General features: G+C 36.5%; 1 protein-coding gene across 4 annotated transcripts; it reads left to right on the plus strand.

Moving 5' to 3' along the window:
- On the plus strand, positions 1–27843 carry RHBDD1 (rhomboid domain containing 1). 4 transcript variants are annotated; one of them, XR_004498637.1, is made up of 8 exons: positions 1–77; positions 5744–6262; positions 7789–7921; positions 11309–11397; positions 12996–13046; positions 17535–17657; positions 20831–21124; positions 26508–26614. XR_004498637.1 is itself a non-coding variant. In XM_033516591.1 (8 exons), exons 2-7 carry the CDS (start codon positions 5830–5832, stop codon positions 19813–19815), a joined length of 843 nt encoding a protein of 280 aa, XP_033372482.1. In that variant the 5' UTR covers positions 1–77; positions 5744–5829; the 3' UTR covers positions 19816–19849; positions 26508–26619. The 4 variants fall into 4 exon arrangements, 3 of the variants coding, with proteins under 3 accessions (XP_033372482.1, XP_015493022.1, XP_015493023.1); XM_033516591.1 differs by lacking the exon at positions 20831–21124 and adding an exon at positions 19802–19849 and having other exon boundaries at positions 26508–26619; XM_015637536.2 differs by lacking the exon at positions 20831–21124 and having other exon boundaries at positions 26508–27843.
- Positions 27844–27857: the final 14 nt, after the last annotated feature.

Here is a 27857-nt window from a genome sequence, read left to right on the forward strand (position 1 = left end):
CCGGGGCCGGGGCCACGCCCCTCGCCGCGGTCACGTGAGGCGGCGCGGGGTTCCAGGTGCTGCCGCCGCCGGAGAACGTGAGTGCAGGGGCGGGGGGACGCTGGAGCTGCCGCCGCCACCTCCTCCTCCCCTTCCCCGCGCGGCTCCTCCTGCCGTGTTCTCCTGTTCTGCTCTCCTGCCCTCTTCCTCTCGCCTTTGCCGCCGCCTCCCGGCGGAGAGCGGCCCCCCGGCCGTGAGGGGCGCGGCCCACACCCGGGGAGCGCCGCCCTGCTGAGCGGGGGCTGCCCGCTGCGAGCCCCGGCAAGCCGGGTCTGCGCTGGGTAAGCTGCCCTCAAGCTGCGCTCTGTAGGAAGTTTTCCTCCGCCGATCTTAGCTCGTTCCTGCCGCCGCAAGGAGTGGTGGTGGGAATTATGGAAGTGAAGCGGCCTGAGAAGTCGGATCCCCAATATTTCACGGTTTCACAGCCGTTATCTTTATACACACACCCACCGTCGTGTCTCTGGGGCTCGGTTCCTGGGAGCGCTCTCGGTGCGCTGGAGGAGCCGAGTGTCGGGAACCCGCGGGGCTTATCCGCAGCCACACCTGCACATGTGCTGTGCTCCTTACAGCCTCCGCAGTTCGGGCTTGTAGCCTCCATTTACCTCATATTCTGCAGTGGTATTTTAAAAAAATTATATAAACGACTTCCTAAAAAAATCAGTAATTGGCCGAAACAATATCCCTTTTTTTGTTAATACTACGAAACAAAAAAACCTACCCCCCAAAAACTGCAAATATCTTTCATCTGTATAAAAGAAGAAGTAATGGCAAGTATATCTTGACTGTATTTGGTAAGCCTTTTTACAATTGTTAAAACACCGAGTTCAATTAATTCAGGTGTTTGTAAAATGTAATGGCCAATACCTGAGCTGGTTTGATTTCCTGAAATAGCACAGTGATGTTCTTCCTGGAACTGTTTTTTTATTGACATAGATTGGAGGTGTTGACAATGGTAATATAATGCTAATACTACAAAGCATATGTTTCTGAATTAATTGTATATTTAAACAGAATTATTTAGAATAGATTTCTTCAAAAAGTGAGTTCCCTGTTCATCCTTTCTTCTACACGCTGCAGACAAATTTTTCCTCAAAAGCTTCCAAGGAATGCTAAAATTATCAGAGCTGTTGTGCTTCACACTTCTGAAGTGGAGTCACGCAGTCTTTGATGGTTTCATTTTCCATAATATTAAAAAATTCTTCAGATAAAGGAGGATACTTTTCTAGCATGATTACCCAGTTTTAACCTTATACAGGTGGCACAATTGCAATCAAGTGGGGGAAAAACCCCAAGAAACCCCGATCAAAACCCAAATCCCTGACCCTGAGTTAAAAATCTGTGAAGTTAAAACTCAGCTGTGGCCTAATCTGAAGTTCACTGTTGTTTTGATGTATTTTTATTTTAAGGTGTGACATCCTCTTTCCTTTACAAGTACAGTGATATTAAATATTTATGACTATTTCACTTCTCCAACTTCAATTAGTGTAGATGTATCCTGGTGTTTTGAGAGGCAGTTACTAATTACTGTCTGTTATGAGAGAGATTTGACCTAGCCCCTTGGGTTCTTTCCTGTGAAAGCTGTCTCATTTATTTTGGGATAAGGTAGCTAAAATGATTCTTGACATGTATTGTTTAATATGTATATATTTTATTGTGAACAGTGGTTGTTACACCCTTCAGAACACAATTTTCAGTTTTAAGCAGAAGTTTTTAGTTAAAATGCTTATTTTGTTAAGGACTTCCTCTTTCGGTGGTACCTAAGAGGATTACAAATCTATTAAAGATTTCCAGTTTCTATGCTGAAGTAGATTTAAGAGGCAGAAGGACTTCTTTATTCACATAGAAAACTTTGAATGAAATTTAAAATGTGACTGTGATACAGCCATTTTTGAAGTCATTGAACATTAATATTTAACAATTGAATTGTAAGGAAGTTATTGACTTACACAGTTTTAAAATATTTTTATTACAGATATATGACTTCTCTCACCAAATTCTGAAATGCTGTATCTTTTCAGTTCACCATTCAGTATTCCTTTGTGAAGGAAAACCCTTTAAAGGCACATGTGATGAATCCAGAAGTTGTCCTTTATGAAGTAATTCATTTTATAATTAAGTCAGAACCTTGTCTTTGCTATGAACTATGTAATTGACTGGACATTTCAAAGCTTGTTGTAGCTGACAGCTTGTGGCTGACCTTCTCCTTGCATACTTATTAAATATAAACAGGATGATTCATTATGTTTCAAATGTTTATTTGTTTTTCCTTGCATTGGTTGTTTTTTCTGTTAGGCCTTTTCCCCACCCCTTTCCAAAGTGTGAGTGCCACAGTAAAAGTGTTTACAGTTGGCTCCTGCTTCCTTTGCCCTCCTCTTTTGCCCTAAAAACAGTTTCTGCTTTACCTGGAGAAGTCTTTGTACCCTGAGACTGTATCTTCACAGACAAGTGGTGTGGGCCTGTTGAGGCTTATCTGTATTGTGGAATGCTTTGTGCTTAGGATCTGATACTCGCCCTTTATGTTTCAAGTGGTTTTGACATTGGTCTAGCTCTAATCTGGACATGTAGGCTGAATGCATAAATTTTTTTTCCAGGGTGTACTTGGCTTTGCATAAACATAAATCAAAATTTCAGGATAATTATGTCTGTTTTAAGGGGAGCAAGGGTACAGGGAGATTATTTTCCTCTAAATTCAAATTACAGCTACAGGAAAAGACAGTAGAACATTTGAATTTAACAGGTATTTATTAAAATATTTTATTGCATGATTTTTTTAGTAATGTGAAGTTGTAATATTTTATGGCTGCCAAGTGAGTGAGGGGGTTTGTCACAGTAAAGTAAGTTTAAATGCTTTTTACTTGGTTAGTACAAAACAAACAAATAAATTCCAAGAATATTTCATTCAGATATTTATCTTCAGTAGGTGACAAAAATGCAGACACGTGGCAGCCTGGATGCAAGACAAATGTCCATTTCAAGTCTATTCTGGAAATTTGTACATTTTGAAGTAGGTGGCATGTGTTCAAAAAAAAAAAAAAAGAAAAAAGTGCTTCATTGTTTCAAGCCTCATTAGACTTTTAATAAACAGAGTAGAGGCTGAGGAGGAATGTTCAAACAGTTGAAAGCTCTCTATGTTTTAAGGGAGTTGCATTCCAGAAGGCTGTCAGCTACTGTTTTCTTGTATCTTTTTCCCTTTGACTCAAACACATAATGTGTTTTGGTTGATATTTTTGGTTGCTCCCAGTAATGGGAATGGTTTAGGGTAACTAGCACTGCTATGATCATGATGGAAAGCATTCCCAATCCTGTTCCATGATTATTGTCTGGCTGTGTGCTGGATGAGGGTTTCTTTTCTTAGGTGCATGGATGCTGAAAGTACTTAATTTGGGAATTTACGGCTATCAGAAACAGAGACAGAAGCTTTAAAACACAAGGTTATTTGACAATTTGAGCAACATGGTATGGCAAGATTTTGATGTTTCCATGTAACTTGCATTTAAAGGATGTCCATTTTTAAATTCTAAGAGTTTTTGTGTCGACTGTTTTGTGATGAAAAAGATGTAACTCTGTATGTGGTACAAGACTAGCCAGAGGTCTGGGCAGAAGATTATAAGAATATTAGGGGATGTTGGTCTACCTGATATCAGAGCTAGTGTGGAAAAAGAGGATGACATTGATTTAACTTTGGATTAACTATTTTTTGTGATAATATTGACTTGAAACTCAAAGATGACAATGTAATTATCTGCAATGACCAATTTTCAGTTTAACAGGTTGGTTCATTTGAGCCTTGTGAGGGCTGCAGCTGTGCTCTCTGCAGTTAAATTGTGATCATTAGAAACTGGTTTTGGAAGGCACCAGTGTAGGAAGTTACATGTTCAAGGCCTGGTATAAAGTGCGTTTCTGTTGTTTTCACTGTGTTTTGGACAAAGCGCAGGGATTATATAGCATCTCCAAGATAATAACATGGGGAAAATGTAGTGACTTTCCTTGTAATGTAACAAATACATTTCACATTCATTCTGGTTTACTGCAGTTATTTTCAGGATAAAAACAAAACCAGATTGGTTTTTTCTTCTCTTAAATTGCTATAATAAGCATAAATGTGATTTAGAGAGAAATACAGAGACTAAAAAAATAATTATAAGAAGTGGCATTAATTAATTCTGTGTGTGAACTAGCATGGAACTGTGTGCTCCCCTCACTTCAGGATAAGCAGAGAAGGTAGCCTGGCCCCTACCGGGTTGTCTTTGATGTTCCACCCCATGCAGGTCTGTTATAAGATACCATGATCCAGAGATGCTTTCCTTCTTTTCCATGTCCTCACTGACTTTGTGGAATGCATCTCAATCAAATTATTAAGAATAGTCTGAATAACAGAATAAAATTTTTTAATAAAGTGCTTACAGGCATAGCAATGGTCTGTAGAAATGTGAAACTTAGTAAATCCTAACAGACATAATGGGGAAGGTTAAATTTTGAATCTTGAGCTGTCCTTTATAAATGTGTAATTTTTCCTCCTGTCCTCTAGAAGAATTAGATTGTTGCTTGTTTTTCTAATGAAAATATTGAAGAGGAATAGTTCTGTATTAACAGGAAAGGCATTTAAATAAAAAATTAGTATATTATCAACTTTAACTATTTTGTTTATAATGAAAAAGAAGGCTATTGGGGTGCTTAGATGAGAATTTTATATATATCTCAATATTTCAGGCAGTTTCATGTGAAACCTGGGAGCAGAGTTTTGAATAGTAGTTGTATTTTGTTGGTTTTCAGAGGTAAAAGCTGGACTGGCCAAGTTGGGGTAGCCCTCAGAACCAGCTTGAAATCCCAGGTCTCTTTCTGTCTACCACAGGTGGTTCCACCCTCTGGCAACTCCACAGCCCCCTGTGCTGTGTTATCCAGCGCATCTTCCTCCTTCCTCTCCTGTCAGTTCCTGCCACAGTAACTCTGTTTCTAGCCAGATCTATTTCTGTAGCCCTCTTTAACCCCCTGGGTTTTTCTGATATAAACAAGGCAGAGATGAAAATTTGTTATAGCTCTTTAAATTTTATATGCTGATTTTGTATATGATTTCTCCCATAGTTTTCTTTTCTCCTTTGCTTACTTCTAAACTAAACTCTTTAGTCTCATCTCTATGAAAGCAGTAACAATTTTCAAATTGTATCTAGGATTGCTTAGCTGTGTCTCTGTTCCTTTTTTAAAAATTGTTACTTTTAGTTTTCAAGCTTGTTTTGAATATTTGTGCAAGTTGGAGAAGTGGTCATTAAAAAGTTTAAATATGTGCCAAAGATAGGAATTCTGGAAACTGAGACTCTATAGAAGAATTTTGAACTGTTTTACTTCCTGAAATCTTAATTGTTCTGACTGAATCAGAATTAATGAAAACATGTCTAGCATACACAAGTATTTTAATAGATTAAGTACAGCCTGTCCAGGGATATGAGAGGTTGCAGACTGCTTTTTCTCTCAGTGCTTGCTCTGGATTGCCTCTATAAATCTCTTTTGTTTGTGTTTTGTATCAGTTTAAAAATTCTGGGGTTTTTTCCCCTCACTTGAAATTTTGTTCTGATATATAAAGGTCTCAGCTGATTACCTTGATGAATTTTTTTGTGTTTAAAAACTCAAAAAAACCAGTGATGAGCTTCAAAACACCGTGTATATAATACGTAAATACGTATATAACAAGTTATCTTTTTTCTTTCAGAATTTCCAGAACTTGTATGGTTTTGAAATTGAATAAAAGACTGGAAATCAGAATAATCTTCACATTTCTTTGAACAAGAAGTAACAATGGAACGAAGGCAAAGAGGAGTTAGTGCTGGACTGCTTTTGCTGCTTTATCAAATTTCTCAAGTTGGACTCCAGAACATTCCTTCTGTTACCCTTGGGGTACTTCTACTGAATATTTTTCTCTTTCTGAATCCTTTGAAACCACTGTCTGAAGTGTGTCTCAGTGTAAATGAAGCTGTCCACAGAAAGAACTGGCAGCGTTTGCTGCTTGCTCCTTTCCACCATGCAGATGATTGGCATTTGTATTATAACATGATTTCCATGCTTTGGAAGGGCATAAAGCTGGAAAAAAAGCTGAAGAGCATATGGTTTGCCTACATTATTGCAGTATTTTCAGTACTGATTGGAGTAGTTTACATGGTGCTGGAGCTCCTGCTTGTGATAATTCTGGATGATCATTCCTATGAAATGAATTGTGGTGTAGGTTTTTCAGGTAAGACACAGAGTTGGTCCAATTTACATGGGTAAAATTAATATGTATAGTTGCTACATAACAGTAACTGTTAATTGCAGGAAGAGAATAGGTGTACATCTGTATAAATAAATGTATGATTGTCATGTCAGTATGCTTATCCTATTTTTTAATTTAAAACATGTACTCTGGGTATGGACATAAAGTAATTCAGTTCATGTTCTTGTGACTGACAGGAACTTTACTTGAATACATGAAATATCATTATCATGGTAGAATTATGTTTTCTGTTTAATATCACTGGTTAATTGAAGTCTGAGCTCTTAATTTTCTGGTGCCATATAAGCATTTCAATAATGATCCTTAGGTGGCTTCTAGAAAACTTGTCAGTTTAAAATTATTCATGCCTGTCTTTGGAGAGACTCCCCTAGATTTGCTTCTGCTGGCAACATCCAAACACCTGATTTTGGTTATCATCCTTCCGGTAATGGTCTTGTCTCCTCCTTTAGCAGATTATTTTCAAGTCAATAAACTCCTTCTCTTTAAAAAAATGTGCAGTCAAGTGGAAAAGTAGCCCTGCATTTCTAGATAAGTAGGGGATTTCCTTGCTGTCACTGGGACCTAGACTTAGAAGGCAAGCACTCTTTTTCAGCTTTTAAGGAAGTTACTTCAACACCTTTGAGGTTTTCTTGGGATATTCCAGTGGATACAAGCTGGAAAATCCTGGGAGTTGCTCCTTTGGACCTCCAGGTATGTTCTGGGCACCCCCCTTTGGTAACAAGACATGTCCAGTTCTAATATCAGCCTTTCTGGGGGCTGTAGAGGCCCCAAGTGCAGCCCCTTTCCCTGAGTGGTTTGGCTGCCTGTGCCAGCCTTCATATGTCCATGTCAGAAGTTTTATTTATTAATTTTTCAGGTTTTTTTTCAGACCACTGTGAGCTGTCTCTTGAGAGGAACGTTTTCATAAGCACTTTCAATAAGTGCTCTGAATTCATTCCATCATATTGGCTAGTGGTTGCATGACAAAACAGTTGCAGTCAGTTAAAATTAATAATATTTACTGTGATTAAAAGTGATTTATCTACTTTTTTTTTTCAGAAACAAGTGAATCTGAAGTTTGTGTAAGATGATTTTCCATTAACTCAGAATTTGAACCTACTGTTGAGCTTTACACGTATTTGTTTGCCTTGTTTTCAGTAATGGGTTTTCTCAAATCATGGAACATTTTTTTGAATTCACTAATTTTGTCAATTATTTCAACTAGAACTCCCATTTTAAATTATGTTTGTATTATTTTGAATACCTGAACAGCTACAGTGAGCAGGCACATTAAAAAGCAGCTTAGATTTGGCTGTTACACAAATACATAATTTTTGTATTTTTTTTTTTTTAAGTCACTGCAAAGTATCACTGAAAGAACAGAAGTGTTCTGGCATGCAGCTGTATGATTTATGGTGCTTTGACACTGCATGGTGCTTCAAATTGTTTACATTCCTTTATTATTTGTACATTATTTCTCTCTTCATGTGATTTCTTCTTGTTTGCAGGAGTCTTGTTTGCTTTGAAAGTTCTAAACAACCATTATAATCCAGGAAGAGTGAGCAATATCTTTGGATTGCCAATAGCTAGTAAATATGCTTGTTGGGTGGAGCTGGTGGCTATTCATTTAATCTCCCCAGGGTAAGTGCATTTAATATTTCATAGGAAGGAGATTTGGGCAATCTGAAGTAGTTTGAAATGTCTCATGAAGTGTGAGTAGTGTTAGCTGGTATCCCAGTGCAGTGTTGGGGCTGCAGTCTGCAGTATTGAGTTCATCTCAAATTAAAAACCTGAAATACCCTTCCCAGAAGGTGTTAATTGAGTTATTTGAGAGAAGATAACAAAAGTTGATAGACAAGGAAAAGGTCTGTGCCTTTTCAATGAGGTAACAAAACTACTCCACTATAGTGCCAAGGGCTTCATTACCTGAGCAGCATTCCACTGTTTGCTTGCCATTTCTGTCCTAGCCCACTCTGGCTTAGTCACTCCTCTGATTTATGATCAAACTATCATCCAGTATTCTGCCAGTTTTGTCACTGTCAGTGTCACTGTCCTGCAGTGCTGCTGGTCATCTCCCTCAGTTTCCCTGTGTGCTCTGTGTCAGCACAGTTCATCTACCCCTATCTCTGGGAGAACAGGACCTTGCACTTCTTTGGCAGTTGATTTTTGTAGTCCTATTTGCAAATGAGTAATTTTCCTATGTAATATTTTGTAACTGTGAATCATATTGCTGAATATATGCAAAGTACAGACACAAAACCTGTGAACGATCAAATCACAGTTTATGTACAATTTCCCACTTTTCAGAAAGATTAAAAAAAAAGGGCTCAGCAATACGGAGATCTTCCTTGTCAGATACTATGATATAGCTGATAGAACATTTTCTAGTGCAGAAGGAGAATTCAAATATTGCTTAGGTTAAGCACTGGTTTTATTGCTTTATGCCTGGCTGCTCAATTGACTGCAGTGAGGATTAAAGACAGAAGAGTGCTCTGCCCAAATACAATTTTATTTGTGAGCTGCTTGGCATTGTTACAAGTATAAAACTAAAGCTTTCAGTGCATTTAAAACATTTTTTGGAAAAATATAAACTGCTGTTTCAGCTGAACATAGGTTTTATTTGGTGATATGTTTTACAATACTGTTTTTAATTAAAGAATAGTAGAAGAGCGTTATGTATGAAGTAAAACCATATCATTCTGTTTATGGTAGAGGAAAAACATGATTTCAGACATTGTGTGCTGTTCTTTTTCAGTTGCATTACTATAGAAATGTCTTTGGGTAGAGAGTGGATAAGAAGTCCAGAAATAATATAAAAAAATATTTCATGGAAGTTTAGATTTCTGCCTCATCTAAACTTCTACAGTGACCTCTACAGAGGGAAATTTCACAGAACTTAAAGGATAATGGGGGCTACAGAAAACAGGTAGTGACCTCCAGAAATTCAGTCCTAGAACACAACATGTTTAATTAATAACTGCCAACTGCCTTGCAATGAACCATAACAATTATAGCACTCACAGAATTGCTCTTACATGAACATCTGTGTACTCAGGACAGGTTATAATATTTGAAGTCTGTGTTCAACTGGTTCCTTTTTGTAGACCAAGTTGCATAATTTCATTTTGAATAGATAGGAGGTGAGTAATTGGGGCAGAATTCTGTCCAGTTAGAAAGTCATGCAGTAAATTTGGACCTGCCTTATTGGACTGGTGTAACAGGTTCACCTGAAAATCCATGACCAATGAAAGGTACAAAAATTGTACTGAGCTTTTTGAAAACTTTGATTTGTGTGCTGAGAGAGGATTTAGGAGTCTATTGACATCTTATTATTTTCTTTCTCATTAATTTCTCATTAATGTTTTTGTTTTGGAAAAAATTTTAAAGTGCATTCAGTATCCTTCTAATCTTCACCTTCCGTGAAGAATATTGAGATATATCTGTATTTCCTTCGCAGTCCTTGGGCTTATTTAGTTAATGTAAGAACAGACATGTGAAAAGTTGCTTTCTGGTTAATCTGTGCCTCTTCCAGAATTGGGCAGGTATCCTAAGTCTCAGGTGAACCAATATTATGTTGGTGATTTCTACAGTAGGTGATTTTTAAGTATTTTTCATTTTCTGAGGTGAGACATTTTCCAAGTTGGGCATTAATTTTTCATAAATTTGGGATATCTGTTCCAGAGAAATCTGTTTGAAAAATTAGTTCCTTATAGATACTTTATTTTGGTAATGGTCTTTTATCTATAAATTCTCACATCAGCATTCTTGTTAAGTTACTCTTTAGAGAGTTGTTGGTTACTGACAAGAGAGAACTGCAGTTCTCCATGGCAGGATATGAGTTTGTGGTGAAGTAGGTGGCAGAAGAGTGAATTTAGAATTTGATCTTTACCTCCCTCTAGTGACGTGTCCTGTCTCCTTTTACCACTGATGCCTGGAAGTTGGCTTGAGTGCTCATGCCATCATCTGTATAACTCCTGCAGATCACTGATGTGAATGTAAAAATTGATGCAAACTTGGTACCAATTACACTTGGTACATTAAATGGAGGTTTAATTTCTACTTTATAAAGGAAAAAAAAAAATCTCATTTTAGCCTGTATTATTTAGATTTTTTGACAACCAGTATAAATGAGTTATTTTCTAATTGCACATACAAGATGTTAATGTTTAATGCATTGGCTTCTGCAACTTCATAATAGAGGTGAAAAATTTGCAAGTAGTGTTTACACCTGCTTGAATTCAGAAGATTTTCTCTTAATTTATGTTTAAACACAAGAGTTTAACTCTTAATTTGAATGCTCAAAATTGATTTTTGAATGTATAGAGTACCCCATAGTCATGTCAATAACTACAGCAAATCTCTTTATTTAATGAAAATACATGCCTCTGGGTTGAATTCTCAAAAAACTCCAGAGCCTTTTCATTCTGTGTACAAATGTGAATGATATTTTTAAAGAAATTGTTGGTATGCATAGAAAAGAATTTGGATCACAGCTTTTCAATTGTTCTTTCAATTTTGAAGGCAGTGTATTACAAAGATTGCAATGGATCTGCATTCATACTTCTTTCAGACTAATTGTAGGATTGCATGGATAGTGCAGTAGCAAGTATTGTGTTTGTGCTTTCACTCAGAACTGTGCATGGTTTTGGTAAGATCCATCCAGACATTACAATGTAAGTTACTTTTCTAAAGCTTAAAACCAGTTTAGTCCTTTGGTAGCTCTTGAATTGTTTTTAGGGAAAGCATATTCTGTAGCAACTAAAATAATCTCTCCAATTTTTCAGGATATTTTTAAAATACTTTCCTGTAACTGTGTAACTCCCAAGTTTAAGGTAGTTACAAAGAAAGAAAACTTGGCATTATATCCTTGAAGGCAGGTAATGTCTCTGTGCTTGGTCTCACTCAGGGACTGTGTCAGGGAAGTCTCAGACAACAAATTCTTTTACAACAAATTTTACACTCCCCCTTTTGTATCCCTATCAAAAAAAGTGTCCCTTTCCATTAATCAAGTTTTTTTTTATTTTCTAGGACTTCTTTTGCTGGGCATCTGTCAGGGATTCTTGTTGGATTGATGTACACTATGGGACCTCTGAAAAAAATCATGCAAGCCTGTGCAGGTATATAATTTTGTTGAATTTACAAAATCTGCATAAGGAACACTTCTGAAACTCAGTAAGTCTTGCATAAATTCAGCCCATTCCAGCAAGTTTTTAGATAATTAAAGATATGCTCATTTTATTAAAGTGGGTGCAGAAGAAAAAAATTAAGTTTTTTTCTTATATACGGCTAAGAACAATTAAAAATAAATGTGTCTTTCAGGTATTCTTACTCAGAGGAATATCTTTTAATCTTCTTTTTAAAAGCATTTATTTATAGTATAATCTTTGAATGAAAATTGAACTTCAAATGAAGTGTGGTGAGGCCATAAACATATGTAAGAAAAAAATGTTTCCCTCTTGATTTCTACTGTTGTGTTGATTCTAATGAAAGTCTCTACAGTTTGAAAGAGGTGGTAGGATACTTAAAATTTGTTACTGGATTTCTTGAGCTTTCCAACAGTGTATTATTACAGCTTTTCATATTGCAGTAATAATTACTTTTTTAAAAACATTATAGCTTTAAACATCTTGTGTCTTAACAGTTGTTTCAAATACAGCCCTGCAAACTTTTAAATGAACACTCCTATAAATGGCAGTGTTTTAATTGGAAATCTAAGCCCTGACACAACAGCTGTGCTGGGGTTGGTTGGCAGAATATTTGGCTTTTTATGTCTGACTGCTTGATAGGTTGAGTACTTTATTCATGACTGTTCCATCAAATTGAGCATGGATATGGTGTTTGTATAGCAAGGTATTATTTGTTCAAATGTGTGTGCTCTCACTGGGGCTTGGATCACAGTTTGGGGATAGTCTGTAAGTCATGTATGTTCAGCAGCTGGAAGGGAAAAAAGGACACCAAAGCATCAGCTTTCCTGCCTTACTGGAGGGAGCAGACGTCAGGTGTCCCGTTAGTTAAAGGTTAACCTTGCATGATTCTGTGCCATGGGATGATGACTATAGAACAAGCAGGCATCAGCTCAGCTGTCAGGGAAGCTTCAGAGTCTGCAGCCTTGGACTTTAGCATGATGCAGCCCTGACTGGGTAACCTGCTCTGATCTCCTCACTAACGCTGCTCAGGTTTGGAGTTGGACTGGGGAACCTTCTGAGGCCCCTTCCAATGAATTTCTCTGGGAATTCAGGGATAGCATCACAGTACTGTTAGTGAAACCTGCCCTGGAGACTGGGCTGCTCTGCAGGTTGTGTGTGACTGACAGCTGCAGGAAGCAGTGTTCAGTAGAAGGGCATTTTTTTTCTCGTGTGGCAAAGCAGGAATAATGCTCCAGTCCTCAGTTTTTCTGTTCATTAAACATTACTAATAATGAATACTCTCAGTAGAGAAATTGCTTGTTGTGCTTTCTAGGGAGAACATTATAGGTTTGCTTTTTTTCTGGTCTACATTGATATGTTGCTTGAACATAGCACACTTCTATAAAATCTGGAACATACAAGCTTGCAATAGTACAGTCTCTCAATGATGCCAAAACAATCCACAGATACCCATGACTGATTTCCTGCCTGTATCTTATGAAACAGACTCTTAAAGAAAGGGTACTTTAAATTTGAATTTAAAGAAAATATGATTATTCTAACAGTATATGCATTATTCTTTTATTTAGCTGGCTTTTCTTTCTTCACTGAGCCTGACAGGCCAAGGAACCACTATTCAGGTAAGTACTCTTGTCCACTTAACCAAAAACTAATTCCAGCTTTAAAAATAGCTTTTGGTGATGATTAGAAAATGTATAGGAGAGCTGTGTAAATGGAAACGTACATAGTAGGCAAAATATTCTGCATATGTATACTTGCTAAACTTATGTTACTTCTCTGGGCATGTCTTACCTTTCCTCTTCAGGTAAGCATGTGGATGGATTTTCTACAGATCTGATTTAGTACAAATTTGTACAAATTCGAGGCTTAGGCCTCAAATTAAGGTCATGACATCCTAAAATGCTACCTTGGGGAAGTGTCATTCCTTTTGCACAAGGTATAGCAGTGGGGCAATCGTGTCTGCTAAAAGCAGCATTTTGGACCTTGGTAAATAAGCCCTCATCCAGCAAATTTATCTGTTCTATTCTGCGGTTGGTTTTTCTCTTCTAACAAGGATGTCTTCCTTGGAACAGTCTTTGTAAATTAAGTTATTTATGTGCAAAAAGCCCCTCCTCAGCAGACTGAATTTAGGCCATCCTCAGTTTATAGATGAATGGCTGGAATGCTGGCACTGACTGGAACACATTTGATTCACTTCTCCTGCAGAACATTGAATCATTGCATGTGGAGTGTACAGATGTAATAGGTGGAATCCTTGTCTGTGAGGGCCAGGAGAGGCTGAGAGAAGGGCTCTGGGTGTTGAATCTGAGCTAAGGGATGCATATCCTGGCATCTCTTACCTCCTGCAGTGTTTTATGCTCTTTCCTAGGCATCTGTTGGAAGAATGGGATAAATGCATAGTGATAACTCACTCAAATATCTCCCAGTGTGCAGTGGCTTGTGGCTTAAAGATGTTCTCAGCAGCAAGTTTTATGGGAGAATTTTGTCTTTAATAGCCTGTGGTAGCTCCTTCTTCCACCAATTTGTCAAAAGCTCTTTGAATTGACATGAACACTTAACACCTACATCATCAGTAAAGACTCACAGTTTGCTTCCTGGCTTAGAATCTGTCATTTTTTCGTTTGGCTTGAACCTGCTAACTACCAATTTTGTTTGATACAGATTAATTCTTCTTTGGGAGGGAGACTGAACCTTCATTCTTTATGTACTTCCTTCCTTAGTAGTTTTTAGGCTACAGTCTAAAATGTACTCAAAATGGTCATCTTTTCCCTCTATTTGCAAAGTTGGAGTCTGTCTGGTTGCTTATAAGGAAGCTATTTCACACGTTTGATCATTCTTACTGTTCTCTGATGTTTCATCAGAAGGGGTTTTTATTTTGTGTAGTCTTTTATAAGTGAGATGTGTTACTTTGAGCCAAGTTTATAGCTGCTTTTATTCTCCCTGATGGACTTTGTCTTCCATGATCTATCTCCAATTTTATTATTACATTAAATAGTTCCCACAAGCAGGATTCTGGGTTCTTAAATATTTTGAAACATCTGTTTTGTAATTCCTAAACAAAAGATCTTAGCCTGCTTTCCTCAATAACAGCAACAGGGATTATTCCAATTTAAAAGTATGTTTACCCAGGATTTTTGTTACTCTAAGTTACTCTCAAGTTAAAAAACATTTGATCTAAAGGCCAGTAAAGAAATATAACAATTACTACTGTGAAGTGAAATGAGAGGTGAACACAGTATTCACAAGTTACCTGTTCCCATGGTTGGCAATCCCAGCCCAAGTAAAGGTGGGGTCAGCCCAGCTGCTCACAGACATTGAACCTTCCTCCAGCATCCCACAATAGCAGGGTGGATGGAAAGGCAGAAGATTTATGTCGGAAAATGTCCTTTAATAGCTAATGAAGATAAGAATTTGTACTTGACATTTAAACTCTGTGATCTATTACAGCCCCTGTACAAACACCAGCTGCTGGGAGCTTGGGTGGATACAAGACCACCCCTCTTGAAGGAGCAGCAGAGAGATTCTGAACAGCCCTTTCTGTTTGCTTTCCCAGCTCTTTTCCAGTAGGGAAAATGGAAGAGATCACACAGAGATCTGCTGTGATGAGGAGGGAAAAAAAAAATTAGTATGCTGACAGCAAGGAAATCTGTTTTGGGCAGTCCCCAAATGCTGTTACTTTGAGTTCTTTTGGGCAAGGGGGAGATGGAGAGAGTTAATCTGAATTATCCTGTCCTCCAAGTTCCTTTAGATATAACAATTTAAAGTAGCCTTTAGATATAACCACTTAATTTTTACTTTGTACTAAAGTCATTTGTCTAAAATGACAACTGCAGTTAAGAAAATATATATTTGTTATGTTCATTCCCTGTTCATATACTTTGTAATTGTCTTTCATCCTATTTGCAGAAGCCTTAATGGAAGATTTAACCTTTTGCTTGGTGTATAATATATGGAATAAATTTGACCATCTGTGAATGAAGAAAACTCGCTCTAGTGTCATAGGCTAATGATGCATATCTTGATTAGTTTCTCACTTTCTGGAATTGCTGATTTATTGCTATGTGCCTTTAAATACCAATTTAAAGAGAAAAATAGATGAAATTATGGTCAGAACAGATTTTACGAAACAGCACAAGGAAACAGCTTTAAAAGAAAAAAGGTTTTAAGTGTAATTTTAACACATTTAGTATTTAGTAGGTGAATTAGATTTTCTCAAAGTGCAGTTCATGAATAAAGTATTAGTACATTTATTTTGATTAATAGGAACACCTTGAACATGTCAATGTTAGCAAACTGTCTCGTTTTAAAATAAAAGATTACAGCTTTCTGAGCATTTACAACTTGCTGGCAGTGTGAAACATAAAACAGAAAGAACTACAGCAATAGAACAAACGTAAAATACAGCATCCTTTTGCTTTCATCAGATAATTTCATGCTTTTAGTACCAGGATTTTTACACTCTTCATGCATGTAGTTTTGAAGCCTCAAAAGTAAATAAAGTAAATAAATTAATAGCTGAGAAAATGTTCATTCAGATTAGCATAAAAAGCAGAGGAGAATGAGAAGAGTATATGAAGATTGCATCCAAAGTGTACTGACAAAACAGCTAAATGCTGTCCCTTAGTCAGATTTCACTGCAGGTGTAGGAAAAATCTTCCATTGTCAGTTGTGTTCCAAGACAAGAAACAGACAGAATGTGTGTGTATAATGTGTATACCTACATCTGTGTGCATGTACATGTGTACATAAAATCAATGTAGGAATATTTGCAAATACAGAGGTATGTATATAATTTTATGTAGAATTTTGTGCAGTTACTCTGGTCAGTTTTTCCTCTTTTCCTGGGAAACTTTCAAGACAGAGTATTGCTGGTTTTATTTGTCTAAGGGACTTGGGATATTTTTCTTCAACAAAATCATTTTTAAAAAGAAATTGCTTATTTGTCCTCACTTTGTCATCTGTATTTGTTATTAAGTACAGAACCTTCACAAGTTACATCTGGAATTGATAGAAGCAAAGAGAGAACACAAGACTATCATTGATGCTAATAAGCTGAAGAAAAGGGAAATGGCTTGCTGTACTTGTTTCATAAAAAAATATTTCCACTTTACTCATCTTGATTAACCTTTGTATAATTTTCTCTCAGTTGGAAGAAACTGCCAACCTTTCTGTACTTTGGTTCTTCAAAATCCCTCGTTCAGATGTCTGGAAATGAGCACATCACAAAAGCTTTGTGTTTTGAAAATACAGAAATGGAATAGAAAAATGGGACTTTTCTAAATAGTTTTCTTCAGTTGAAAAGTGTGTCCTTTTTCCATAATTTTTCTCAGCTTAGGTTTTCTGTGCTCAGGCAAGATCAGATTGTGTTGTTAACAGGAAGAGAGTCTTGCTCAATTCTCTAGCCAAGTAATTTTTTTCCTTTTGAATCCCATGTGTTTGGGTGGATGATGGCCTGTGCTTGGTTTTGGCCAGCTTTCCAAAGGCCAGAAAGGGTTGTCAGCAGTGAGTGAGACACTGATGAGATCTGTGCTCTGCTGGCTTCTTGCAGGGCAGGTTTAGCTGTGCCAGAGCACAACATGAGCTGTGTACAGCACTGCAGGAACTTGCAGGGTTCTTTCCCTGTGACTTCTCTAGGTCCAAAGATGACTGGAATTCATAATGGCATTGTTTTATGGGCCCTGGGGGAAAGGGGAAGAGAGGTGGGGAGAAAATGCCTTAGCAGTACCTGGTTTGTGTTCTAGTGATAGCAGTAAGGTGTCCAAATATTGTCAACTAATGTTAAAAGGAGATGATGAAAACTGTCTTTCAATTTCTGTGTTAAACTTCTTAGTAATAGCAATTCTATAACACTTCTAACAGATTAAAAAATTGACATGTTTGGTCCATCTTTTTTCAATATTTATTTTTTTTTTCTCCTGTTACCATGCTTTGGCTTTGTAAATTAGAAGTTAATTCATGGCATATATTGTACAAGTAATTGAACCCTAATAATTTTTTTCTTTCCCAAATTAAAACAATTTGTGGAAGAAAGATAGCAAGAAGATAGTATCTGATTTCACACTTGCTGAGTAGCAGCAATTTATTTTATTTTTTGGTTCATTTTACAGAGTATTATGGCTATTATCCAGATTATCAACACAGAGCTCCAAGGAACTACTTTGATTATACAGGTGGGCTCACTGAAGAAGAACAGCTTGAAAGGGCAGTGCTGAACAGTCTTAATGAAAGAGGTAGGAATTTTATTGCATTTTTATCTCTCAAGTTATGATTCATACTGAAAGGGACGCAGGAGGGAAAACAAGATGTGACTTATTTTTAGACATGTCTTGTAATTTTGGGAAGGAATGGATATAAAATGAGTTTTATTGTAGAGGATATTGTCTATTTTATGGTCTTTCTAAGATGATATTTTACATAATTTTTAACACAGTTTGAGAAGCTTTTAATATTAAGCTTCTTCAAAGCTTTTAATATTAAGTATTTTGAGATGTTACGTGAAAGAATGAGCCATTTTTTTTGGGTGTTTTTGAAACTAGAAGTTTTTAGGAACTAGAAGGAAACAGAATACAAGTAACAGTAATAAGATTATAATATAAATAAGTAGACAGTATGCATTGTAAAAGCTTACATGTATCACTGTGAAACATCTGCAGCTTTTCATTTGTAGCCTTAAATAATCTCCAGCACTCCAGGTAAGATGTATTTTTTGTCAGCTTGTGTTTTTGAACAAAGGTAAGTTTTATGCTGTAAGAGGGAATATTTATTTTTTGAGAATATCCTTTGATGAAACACAAGAATGAATTTCAGTAGTACTCTCTTGTAGATTGCTGTGGCAAACCAAGTTTCACTTTAAACTTCTCTGACAAAAGCAGTGTTTCTTAATACTCTGTTAGTGCATGGTTTCAGTGCTGGTTAGTTTTTTCACAGGCAATTGAAGCAGGAAAAGGTATCATCATATATTGTTTCCATTATAATTTGGTGTGATCAAATATATAGGGATCTTGCTATATTTGGCACCTCTTTCTCCTATCTGCTGGAACACTTCAGTTTGGACAAGCAAGACCCAAGATTTGAGCTCTTAAAATATTTCCTTAAACAAGCTGTGTAAAGGTTCAGTTTGCCTATAGGCAGATGTCTTATTTCACAAAGAACATAATACAGAGCATGTCACGGATCACACCTGTTTTAGGGATACAAAGGATGAGATTAAATTTACTGTGCTAATGGGCAATTAGGATATTCTTCCCTGTCAGTTAGTTTGAAAAATAATTAGCTTGAATGAGCACTATCCTTTGAACATGATACATTTTCCCTAAAGCATGCACATTCAGAGATTCTTGCAATTACATGGATGATGAAACAGATACTTAACATGACAAAAAATTACATAAAATAATTTGAAATAGGTTGTAATAACAGGTACCACAATAAATTTAAAGCTCCCATATTTTTTCCCCTTCTATGACATTTAAACTATCACAGCTGCTCTGTAACTTGGACAACAGAGTACTCCAGTAATTTCAATTGATTAATAATATTTTTTTCCTCCTTATTTGGACAAGTACATTTATTATGGCTTCTAGGCCACAAAATGTACCATTATGGATATAGAATGTTGATCCATTCCTATAAATTGCTGTGATAGTATCCTGCTAAGCTAATAAAATAATTAATTACATTATACAGAATTTCCTGGTATTAGCTGTTGTCCACAACTGAAAAATAATTTGTATTAAGACATGCATTGAATTTAAGCTCAGTAGATACAGCTTTCTAAAATGGCTTATCTAAACCCACCCTAAAGATACACCATTTCTGTTTACTCCACATTCAGGCATTTCTGAACCGCAGATCTGTTTTTATGCAATATCCTGAAAATTTCTGTAATAATAGTAATTAGAGTCTAGTGCAAGAAAAGAAATTGCTAAGCTTGTTTGAGGTCTATGGAAGCATCAATTTTAAGACTATCAAACTATTTTAGTGATTTAGGTCTCTTTGTTGAAAGGAGCTGCTGCTTAAGTGTTTTCCATTCTCAGTTGTAGTTATGTTGTTGCCTCAAACAAGAAACCATTTAAACAACATTAATTGGTTTTCTCTCCAGTTTGTTGGTTTAGTTTGGTTTGGGTTTTTTTTTAATTTTTATTGTTCTTCTCATAATTTTATATTGGTTTCAAATTGCATTAATTCTTCCTTTACTTAAGAAAATAATTTTGGATTTAAAAAAGCCATAGCTTTTGATATTTAAACTCCTTTTACTATGAAGTTCAAATACACAGCTGACATTTTTGCTTAGTGCTGGTATTACCAGCCACCCTTAATGTAACCCAAATATAACCAAATCTCTGATCTATTGTGTGCTTGCTTTTCTTCTCAGAAGAAGTATTTTGATTTGTGTGGCACGTGGGTTTGGATTTTTGTTGTGGTGAGTTTTGGGATTTTATGAGTTCAGCTTCTCAGTGTCTGATTTTCAGTGTCAGTAATGTTAATAATCCTTTGCAAGCTGTTGTTTCTCCACAAAAAAACTAAGCTTTTTAAACATGGAGGTGGTAATCTTTATAGTTTGTGACTGAAGAGAAATATCTACAAGTATCAGGTATAGACATTTCTCTTACATTTTATCTTGAACTGTCTATGCATTTCTTCACTTATGATTTAAAAGTAAACCAATAAATACCTCTCCCCTCAAAAGCTTTTAGATGACCAGGTATGAGCTAATCAGAGTCACTTGGAACAGTTAGGAAATACTTACCTGTTCCCTGGAAGGGTTCTCATGTCTGTTTGCTACTACTGAAACAGGACTTTTTATTGGAGTCATTGAAATTTTCCAGCCCATGGGATATTGTAATATAAGAATGGAATTTGTGTGAGGAGACTGGAGAAATGCTGTATATTTTATTTCCAGTGTTACCTGTTCTTTCTGCAATTATAGAAATGCTGGTCATTGCACTTGAATATGGTGGTTTTCTGTAGAAATACCTTAAAGCAGATTGTGCTCAAATATGCAGTGCATTGTTTTGGATTAAAATACATTTTATGAAATCATATGCTAGAATTTAGGCTTTGAGAATTAGATGCAACTTTTGTGATGGATTTCCTTTTGGTTGTTTTTTTTTTTTTAAATTCTTACATTTATTATGGTACCCAACACACTTCTTGGAAAACCCATTGGGCAGTTCTCATGTTCTAAATACCTTTCTAAAACTGCAGCTGTGCTCTATGGTCTGATTACCAGCACTTTCTTAAGAAAGTTTTTGGAAAAATGAATCAATGAATTTTTATCATTTCCACACAGAAAGTTTTGGTACTAGAGTCAGAAGATGAGCACTTGCAACACGAAGCATAGTCAGAATTATTTTATAAATATTTAATGAATTCTCTTCTATCTGTCTCTTCATAAATACAGTGGCTGGTGTAAGAAGTTTACTGAAAATTAGAACCAAAAAACTCCCAATTCTCTTCACAATGGTGATCAAAGTTCACCAAAAGAGTTAAATGAACCACTGAGCCTTTCACCATGGATTTCTCTTTCAAACCAGTTCCACGACCAGTTAGCACCTCTGAAATACTGTGGGGTAAAGACCAGTTCTGCAAAGCAGGGATTTTTGGAAATACTGCCTAAAGGGTTGGCTTCCTTTGCCCTTTAGGCAGCAAATTGACAGTGGCATAGGTTCTTGCTATTGCTACAATGGATTTTGAGGTAAGAATTTATTCAGATTTTCGTGCTGAAATGTATACAGAATGCTGAGTATTTTTTTCTGGGAGTTCCTAAATATGCAAATACACTTCTAGGTACTGCAAATTCTTATGGATGATTTTCTTCCTGCAATTGTTTCAGTTGCTGAAGACAGTTAAAATAGGAGGAAAACACTAAAAATAGTTAAATCTTGGATGTTGCTAGAGGTGGTTTGCATACATACACACTTTACACCTATTTTAAAAACATGATTTGCATATGGAGGTAGAGACCTCTTGATGTTTGATCCAAGACCCAGTAATACAAATGGGAGTCTTCTCTAACTTCAGTGGTCTCTGGAAAATATTTTTTTCACTCAGTAGCTTGAACTTGTTCATAAAGGAACAAAAGTTGTTCCTTTCACAGTGGGTTTGGCAGGGTCACCTTGCTGGAGAGCAGCACTTCTGCTTCCCAGCTGTGGGCATCATTAGCAGGAGCTGTGTGTGGGCTGCACAAAAGCATCCCTTAGCCTTGGAGAAAGTGGGAGCTGCTGGGGAGTGGCTCCAGTGTGCATTGGTATCTCCATCCATCCATCTGGGTTTCTCAGGCTTGGCATTGGGAAAGGGATATTGTTCAGAATTCCTTTGTTGCTGTGGGTCTTTGTTACACAAGCAGAAATGCAGTAACAGGAAAGCAAAGTGGTTTTTTATAGTGTAAGATTCTTGCAAATGTTAGCAAGCTTATTCTGGGAATGTTTTTACTGGTAAACTAAGGCCAATGAATATTCCTAATTTTAGATTTATCCATAGCTTACTATTTTAACTTTGGTTTATCATTGGATTCATTCTATAGATTATGTATACAGTTTACATTTCTTTTTTCATTGTGACCATTTTAAAAATTATGTTCTGAACTCTCTTTTTTATGTCTGAATAAATTAGTCATTCTCCAAGGAAAAGCGTACCTTGCTATTTGCAGCTCAACAAAATGCTTCTGCTACATTATGATAAATATACAGCCCACCTGAAATTCTTCTTCTAACTGAAGTTATTCATAGATTTCTTACTACTCAGGAGAAGAATAGCTGTCAGTCTGTCTTAGCCTAGGGACTGGTTAAGTAGAATGTTTATGTAAGGTTTTTTGAGTTGGTTAGTAAATTCCATTTAATACTTGGGAAAGACATAATTAACTAAATGTATCAACTGTTTTCAGTTAATAATGAGTTTAGCCTTGTTTTAGGTGAATTAACATATGGTGAATTGTTAAATGGCTGGGAAATGCAGTGAGATGATTTTATGCCATCTCTTCTGTAGTATTTTCAGTATCCAGCTAAACGGTAGCTGGAGGTAGCTGTAAAAACTAATCCCCTTAATTCTTTGCAGAAGAGCATCAACTCCAGCAGTGGTCTCTATCCTCTTATTTCTGCATTGTAGTGTTGATTATTTGTAGCAAATGGATGATCTGAGTGTGCAAGTGTGTAAGATTTTGGCTTATGAGGTAGTGATTGATGGTTTCTAAAAATGTTACCAGTGTGCTTTTAATAATTGGTTACTTTAAAAAGAGTTTATTTTGGTGGTACTGATACAGGAAAGATGAGCTTTTGAGGCATGATTAAATATAAAAATCCTGAAGTATGAAGGGATTAAAGATTAAGTCTTTAGCCATCTACTCTCCTAACCAAAACAAATTGTCAGACTTTTGGGAGGGAATGGTTTTGTGTATTTCTCAATTTTACCATCTCCTTTTAAAAACAAGAGAGAGACGGACACTGTTCAAGATTGTTCTGGCTTGCTCTTGTAACAATCCAGCTGTGTTTGGATTCATTGTATGTTGCTTTCCTTCTTTATTCATTACCCTCAGCTACTTTCCTGCTAATTTGATGTTTCATTTGTCAGCTGTTTCAAAGCATAGCACAGAAACAGGAGTTAATTCCATTTCTCTTCTTCACCAGTTTATGTTAAAGTCTGTAGATGAGACATATTGGCATCAGCACCAGGAAGAATAGTTTGCTTCATAGCATGACAAAATTCTTTTCATACATTAACAGAAACTCAAAGGGCTGTGTTAGAAACAATAGCAAAGGCTAATGAATGTGGTCTGCTTGGAGCCAAGTAGGAAAAAATGGGGCAGTGATAAGTACTAAAAGGCAAAACTCTAAGACAGTATAGCATTTCTGCATTTTGCAGAGGGAAGGACAGGAGAGAATAAAAGCAGTTTTGCCATGTTGCATTTTTTATTCAGTTGTAGTTTCTGTCTGACTCCTAGTGAAACACAAGCTGTGAAATGGTTGTTGGTTTTTGTGTCTCAGCTCTTTCTGGAAGCCTCCTAGTCTTTCTAAAGTATGAAAGGAGGAAAAATGCCTGCACTGCCTTTCCTTGGGATTCTCTGTACAGCTCAGTAAATCGTAAGGGAGTTGGATTAAACCTAAAGCATTGGCTGGAATAAATGAAATGAATAGAGCAACACTGAGCTTTTGACTCTGGCTTCTTGCTGCCCTCCAGTTTGCTGTTTCTAACTCCAAATGCATCAAAAATACCTTGGAATGAGCTGTCCAGGGAGGTGGTGCAGTCACTGTCCCTGGAGGTGTTTAAGAAATGGCTGGATATGGCACTCAGTGCCAGTGTCTGCCTGACAAGGTGGTGTTGGGTCATAGATTGGACTCAATGATCTCAAAGGTCTTGTTGCTTCTTTGGAATAAAAAAAAAATCGTTGGATGTTTATAAATTAAGAGAACTCCCATTTTCTCAAATAGAAAGAGCACTTTAAACATTGGTATTTTTTCATTAAAAAGCAAGACAAGTCAGATGTTCAGTGCAGCACACTGTATGTGATCTGTAGCACACCCAAGTTCTGGTTAGTAAACTTTGATTATATTCTGTTGTTATAACATAATAAGCAGGGCTATACTATTTATGGAAGAGATCATTTATATAAAACTGGTATAAATTAAAACCAAGCAAGGAAGTTATAACATTTGATCAAATATGCAGATCAAGCTCTCTGTTTTGCTTAGCTGTATGATCCTTGCTGGGTTCAAAAGAGATTACTGCTGTCTGGGATTATCTTTTACAGCAAAGCCTCTCCAAAAGGAAGAGTTTTTTTAGAAATGAGAAGTGTCAATTCTTTGTATGGGTATTTAAGTGTTTGTATAGTTCGGTTTTTGTATGGATACCACATTCAGTAGTGCCAGGACAGATGGTGATACTGAAAACGGTAAGCTGTTCAACGGAAGTGTTCTAGATGCTTCTTTAACACAACTAAAGCTGGCATGAAAAAGAAATGCAGACATACTGCTTTGTGTTACCTCTGCTATTTTTTTAAAAAATTTTATTTTATATTATTTTATATTTAAATATAAATATTTTATATTTTTAAAAAAAAATTTATTTTGCACTCCTATCATCAGACCTAATTGCATATTTCTACTAGTGAGACTTTCACAGTTTGGTAGCTTGACATATTACTCCTGAATCTTACAGAAACTGTCTTGCAACTTCTATTATCTAACCTAAAAATAAGGTCATAACTTCAGAGAAGAAGAAAAATTAAGTGAGAATGATGTAACACTTCTGAGGCATTGCATTAATACAGGTTTAGTTACATCTGTTGCAATTTCTGCAATTTTCTTGTTTTGGTCCATAGTGCTATAATTGTTAACTTCAGTAACAAAAGAAACTTCTACACAGAGTGACAGGATGGGGATTGGGGTCTCAGTCCTCTGTATTTCACAGAACATGGTTCTAGTTCACAATAAAGTTGTAAAATATGCAATGGAAGGGTTAATGTTTTGTTATAAGTTTGTTGTGCTATATCCTTTGGTTTTGTCTATCAGTGTCGTTGCAGTTTTCCATATCCTTTAAATGCAGGCTTAGATTCCATTAGGCTTTAATTTGTTTATGCTGATTTGTTGAATAGCCTGTGTTGGTTCCTTGCACAGACATCAGATGGTGTTTCAGTAGTAGCAGTGGCCTAATTACCATTTCTAAACACTGTAGCTTATAAATATTTTGATAAGATAAAGGTGTTATTTCATTAATATTTCTGCTGTAATTAAAAGAAAAAAGGTGTCAGGGAGCTATTTTAGGTAACAGGATAATTTAAATATCTACATGCTGATACAAATACACGTATTTAAAACATCCAGCCTTTGCTGTTCACCATGTCGTTTGATGTAAAATAAGATCTTTTCTTCAACCTAAGGCTTTTAAAAATATATTGTCTAGCCTTTTATTTTTGGGTCAATATATAAAAGAGCATTTTTCATCTTTTTTATAGCACCTCATTCCATTACTTGTGATTGTTAAAGCACATGTATATTTGAAGTGTTGGGCATATTTTATGGGGACTGTGCAAGGACATGTCTTAACTGTATAAGTGGTATTTGTTTTCTTAAATAAAAATTAAACTGGTATGCTGTGTAGAAAAATAAATATTTTTTTAAGAAACTTTGATATTTAGCTGACAATTTCACTACTGAAAATAATTTTTTTAAAATGTTTAAAAACGATGATTTAAAAATAAATTATTAAACTCCACCATTACAATTCAGTTTTGACCCTATGTGAGCCAGGTGAAAGCTTAAGAAATGCTTGATGTTAAAAAGGTTTTATTACCCTTAAAGCTAATTTTCGTGTCCTGTGCACTGTAATTCTGCTCAGAAGGCAGACTGTGATTTTTTGTTTCCCACAGCCCCTCAGCTGAGCTGTTGTGTGTAAGCAAGCCTTGGGTTGTTTCTTTGCTGGCTGACTCGATGTGAGTTCTGGAGAGCTGCTGCAGTCGCCTGTCCTGGCTGCTCTCAGGGTGCCAGGCCCCTCACCTCTGGGGCTGCCTATGCTCTTGCTGCTCAGATTATTTTGCTTACAGTTTGTCTGGTTGGGCTGCCACGTGTCCTTCCCTTGTGAAACTGCTGCCAGCTGGGGTGGGAGTTGTGTGTGCATCTGCTGTGGGTCTGCACATGTTGGACTCAGTACTAAAAGCAAACACAAAAGCTGCTTTTGCCAGAAGCAACTGCTGAGGACATTGAAATAGTTTAATATTCTGGAGTTTACTGTGTAAAGTAGGGATCATGAAAAATGTGAATACTTGCTAATACTTGTTATTCTTAACTTGTTAGATGTTCTTTTGGTTGTGGTTTGTTGTTTGGTTTGGTTTTGTTGTTGGGTTGGGGTGGTTTTTTGGGTGGTGGTAGCTTTATTGTTGGAGAGGGGGTTCTGGTTTTGGTTTTTCTTTTTATTTGACTGTCTTTAAGAGCAGTTTCTGGAAGTTGTAATTGCCCTGAAACCATCAGAATTGAAAACATTCAATTCCCTGTCTCCTTTTTGTTGTGATGCTTTGGCTTACAGGATATATGTGCATTTTTCTCCTATTACAGACCAAAATAGCAGTTGTTTTTCATTGTGTCTTGCAGATTTTGGTGGAGGAACACACAGGAATGAGCAGCAACCTTATGGGTTTTGGTTCCCACCTGAGAACTCAGAAGAGGACATGAGAAGGCGAAGGCTTCGTAGGTTTGACAGACGATGAAGTTGGCAGGTGTTGATGTAAATTGTAAAGTGCCATTCAGACTTACAAAAATATTTACAGATTTATTTGTAATCTGTAATTTACAGAATAATTTATAATCTTTCTTCCATTATTTTTACTACTTTTTGCAAAATTGCATAGGATTTTGTGAGTTCAGAGAGACTCAAAGTTGGAACTTGAATAAGAAATGTGAGATGAGAATCAAAATGTGATCTTTGCCTGTCTCCATCTTAATGCACCTTAAATGGAAGAAGACTGATGATTTATCAAACTGTCTTTTTCCTTAAATTATTTTGTATAGCTTTAAGAATTCCTTGGCTTCTTGACTGCTGATGTTCTCAGACAACAGACTTTCTTCATCCATTGCAGATGAAATGTTACATTTTCTATGTAACTTGAAAACTATGCAGTTTTTCCTTACAAACCTTTCTCAGGTATCTGTGATGACCAGCTCATTTTTTGGGATTGCCATGTGAAGTAACACTTGAAAAGATTGCTTTGATGACAGTGGTTGGGCCATGTGAGTTGAGTCTAGGTTTAAGCTTTTGAGCAGACAAATAGCTGCAGCTATCCTTTCCCTGCTGTCCTTACCAAGGAACTATGTAATACAAACTTCAGTGCTGCAGTGTTCCTCACACCATATTGTATAGAGCTGGGATGTGATAAAACTGAGTTGTAACTACTTATGTTTTCCTAAAGCCTTTCTTTCTATGTTTTAAATCAAAAACTGCTACCCTTTAGAGAGCTGAAACAATTTGTTAGGAGTTTTTTGTAAAGGTATGTGGCTGTGCCATACAAAGTATATATTTGTTTAGTAATACAGCTTTTTAAAGTGTCTGGTTCACTTTTTAAGAAGGCTTGAAAATTTTATTTTGTATATGCTGTTCATGCAGCTTTAAAAATTCCACTATTTCTCAATATTTATCTTGTTTGAAGACCAGTATCAGACCTGAGGGTTTGTAGACCTGTGGAGATCATGCCTAAACACAGGGTACCTTGAATTCTTCACTTTCAAGAATTTCCTTACCCAACCCGAGGAATTGACAGAGCTCAGGGTTGTCCCTCAGGGCACACCCTCCACACAAGGCTGTCCCTGCCTGTGGCACTGCTGCCTGTTAATGGTAACTGATGAACTTCAAGGGGTTTGGTTCCAGTATTGCCCTGAAAAATCACTCATTGTGCAGGCATTTTATTCTCAGAATAAAAAAATTTGCAAACTATTGCAGAGAGGTGT

The sequence above is a fragment of the Parus major genome, chromosome 9, assembly GCF_001522545.3.
Source record: "Parus major isolate Abel chromosome 9, Parus_major1.1, whole genome shotgun sequence".
In the NCBI taxonomy this organism is placed as follows: domain Eukaryota; kingdom Metazoa; phylum Chordata; class Aves; order Passeriformes; family Paridae; genus Parus; species Parus major.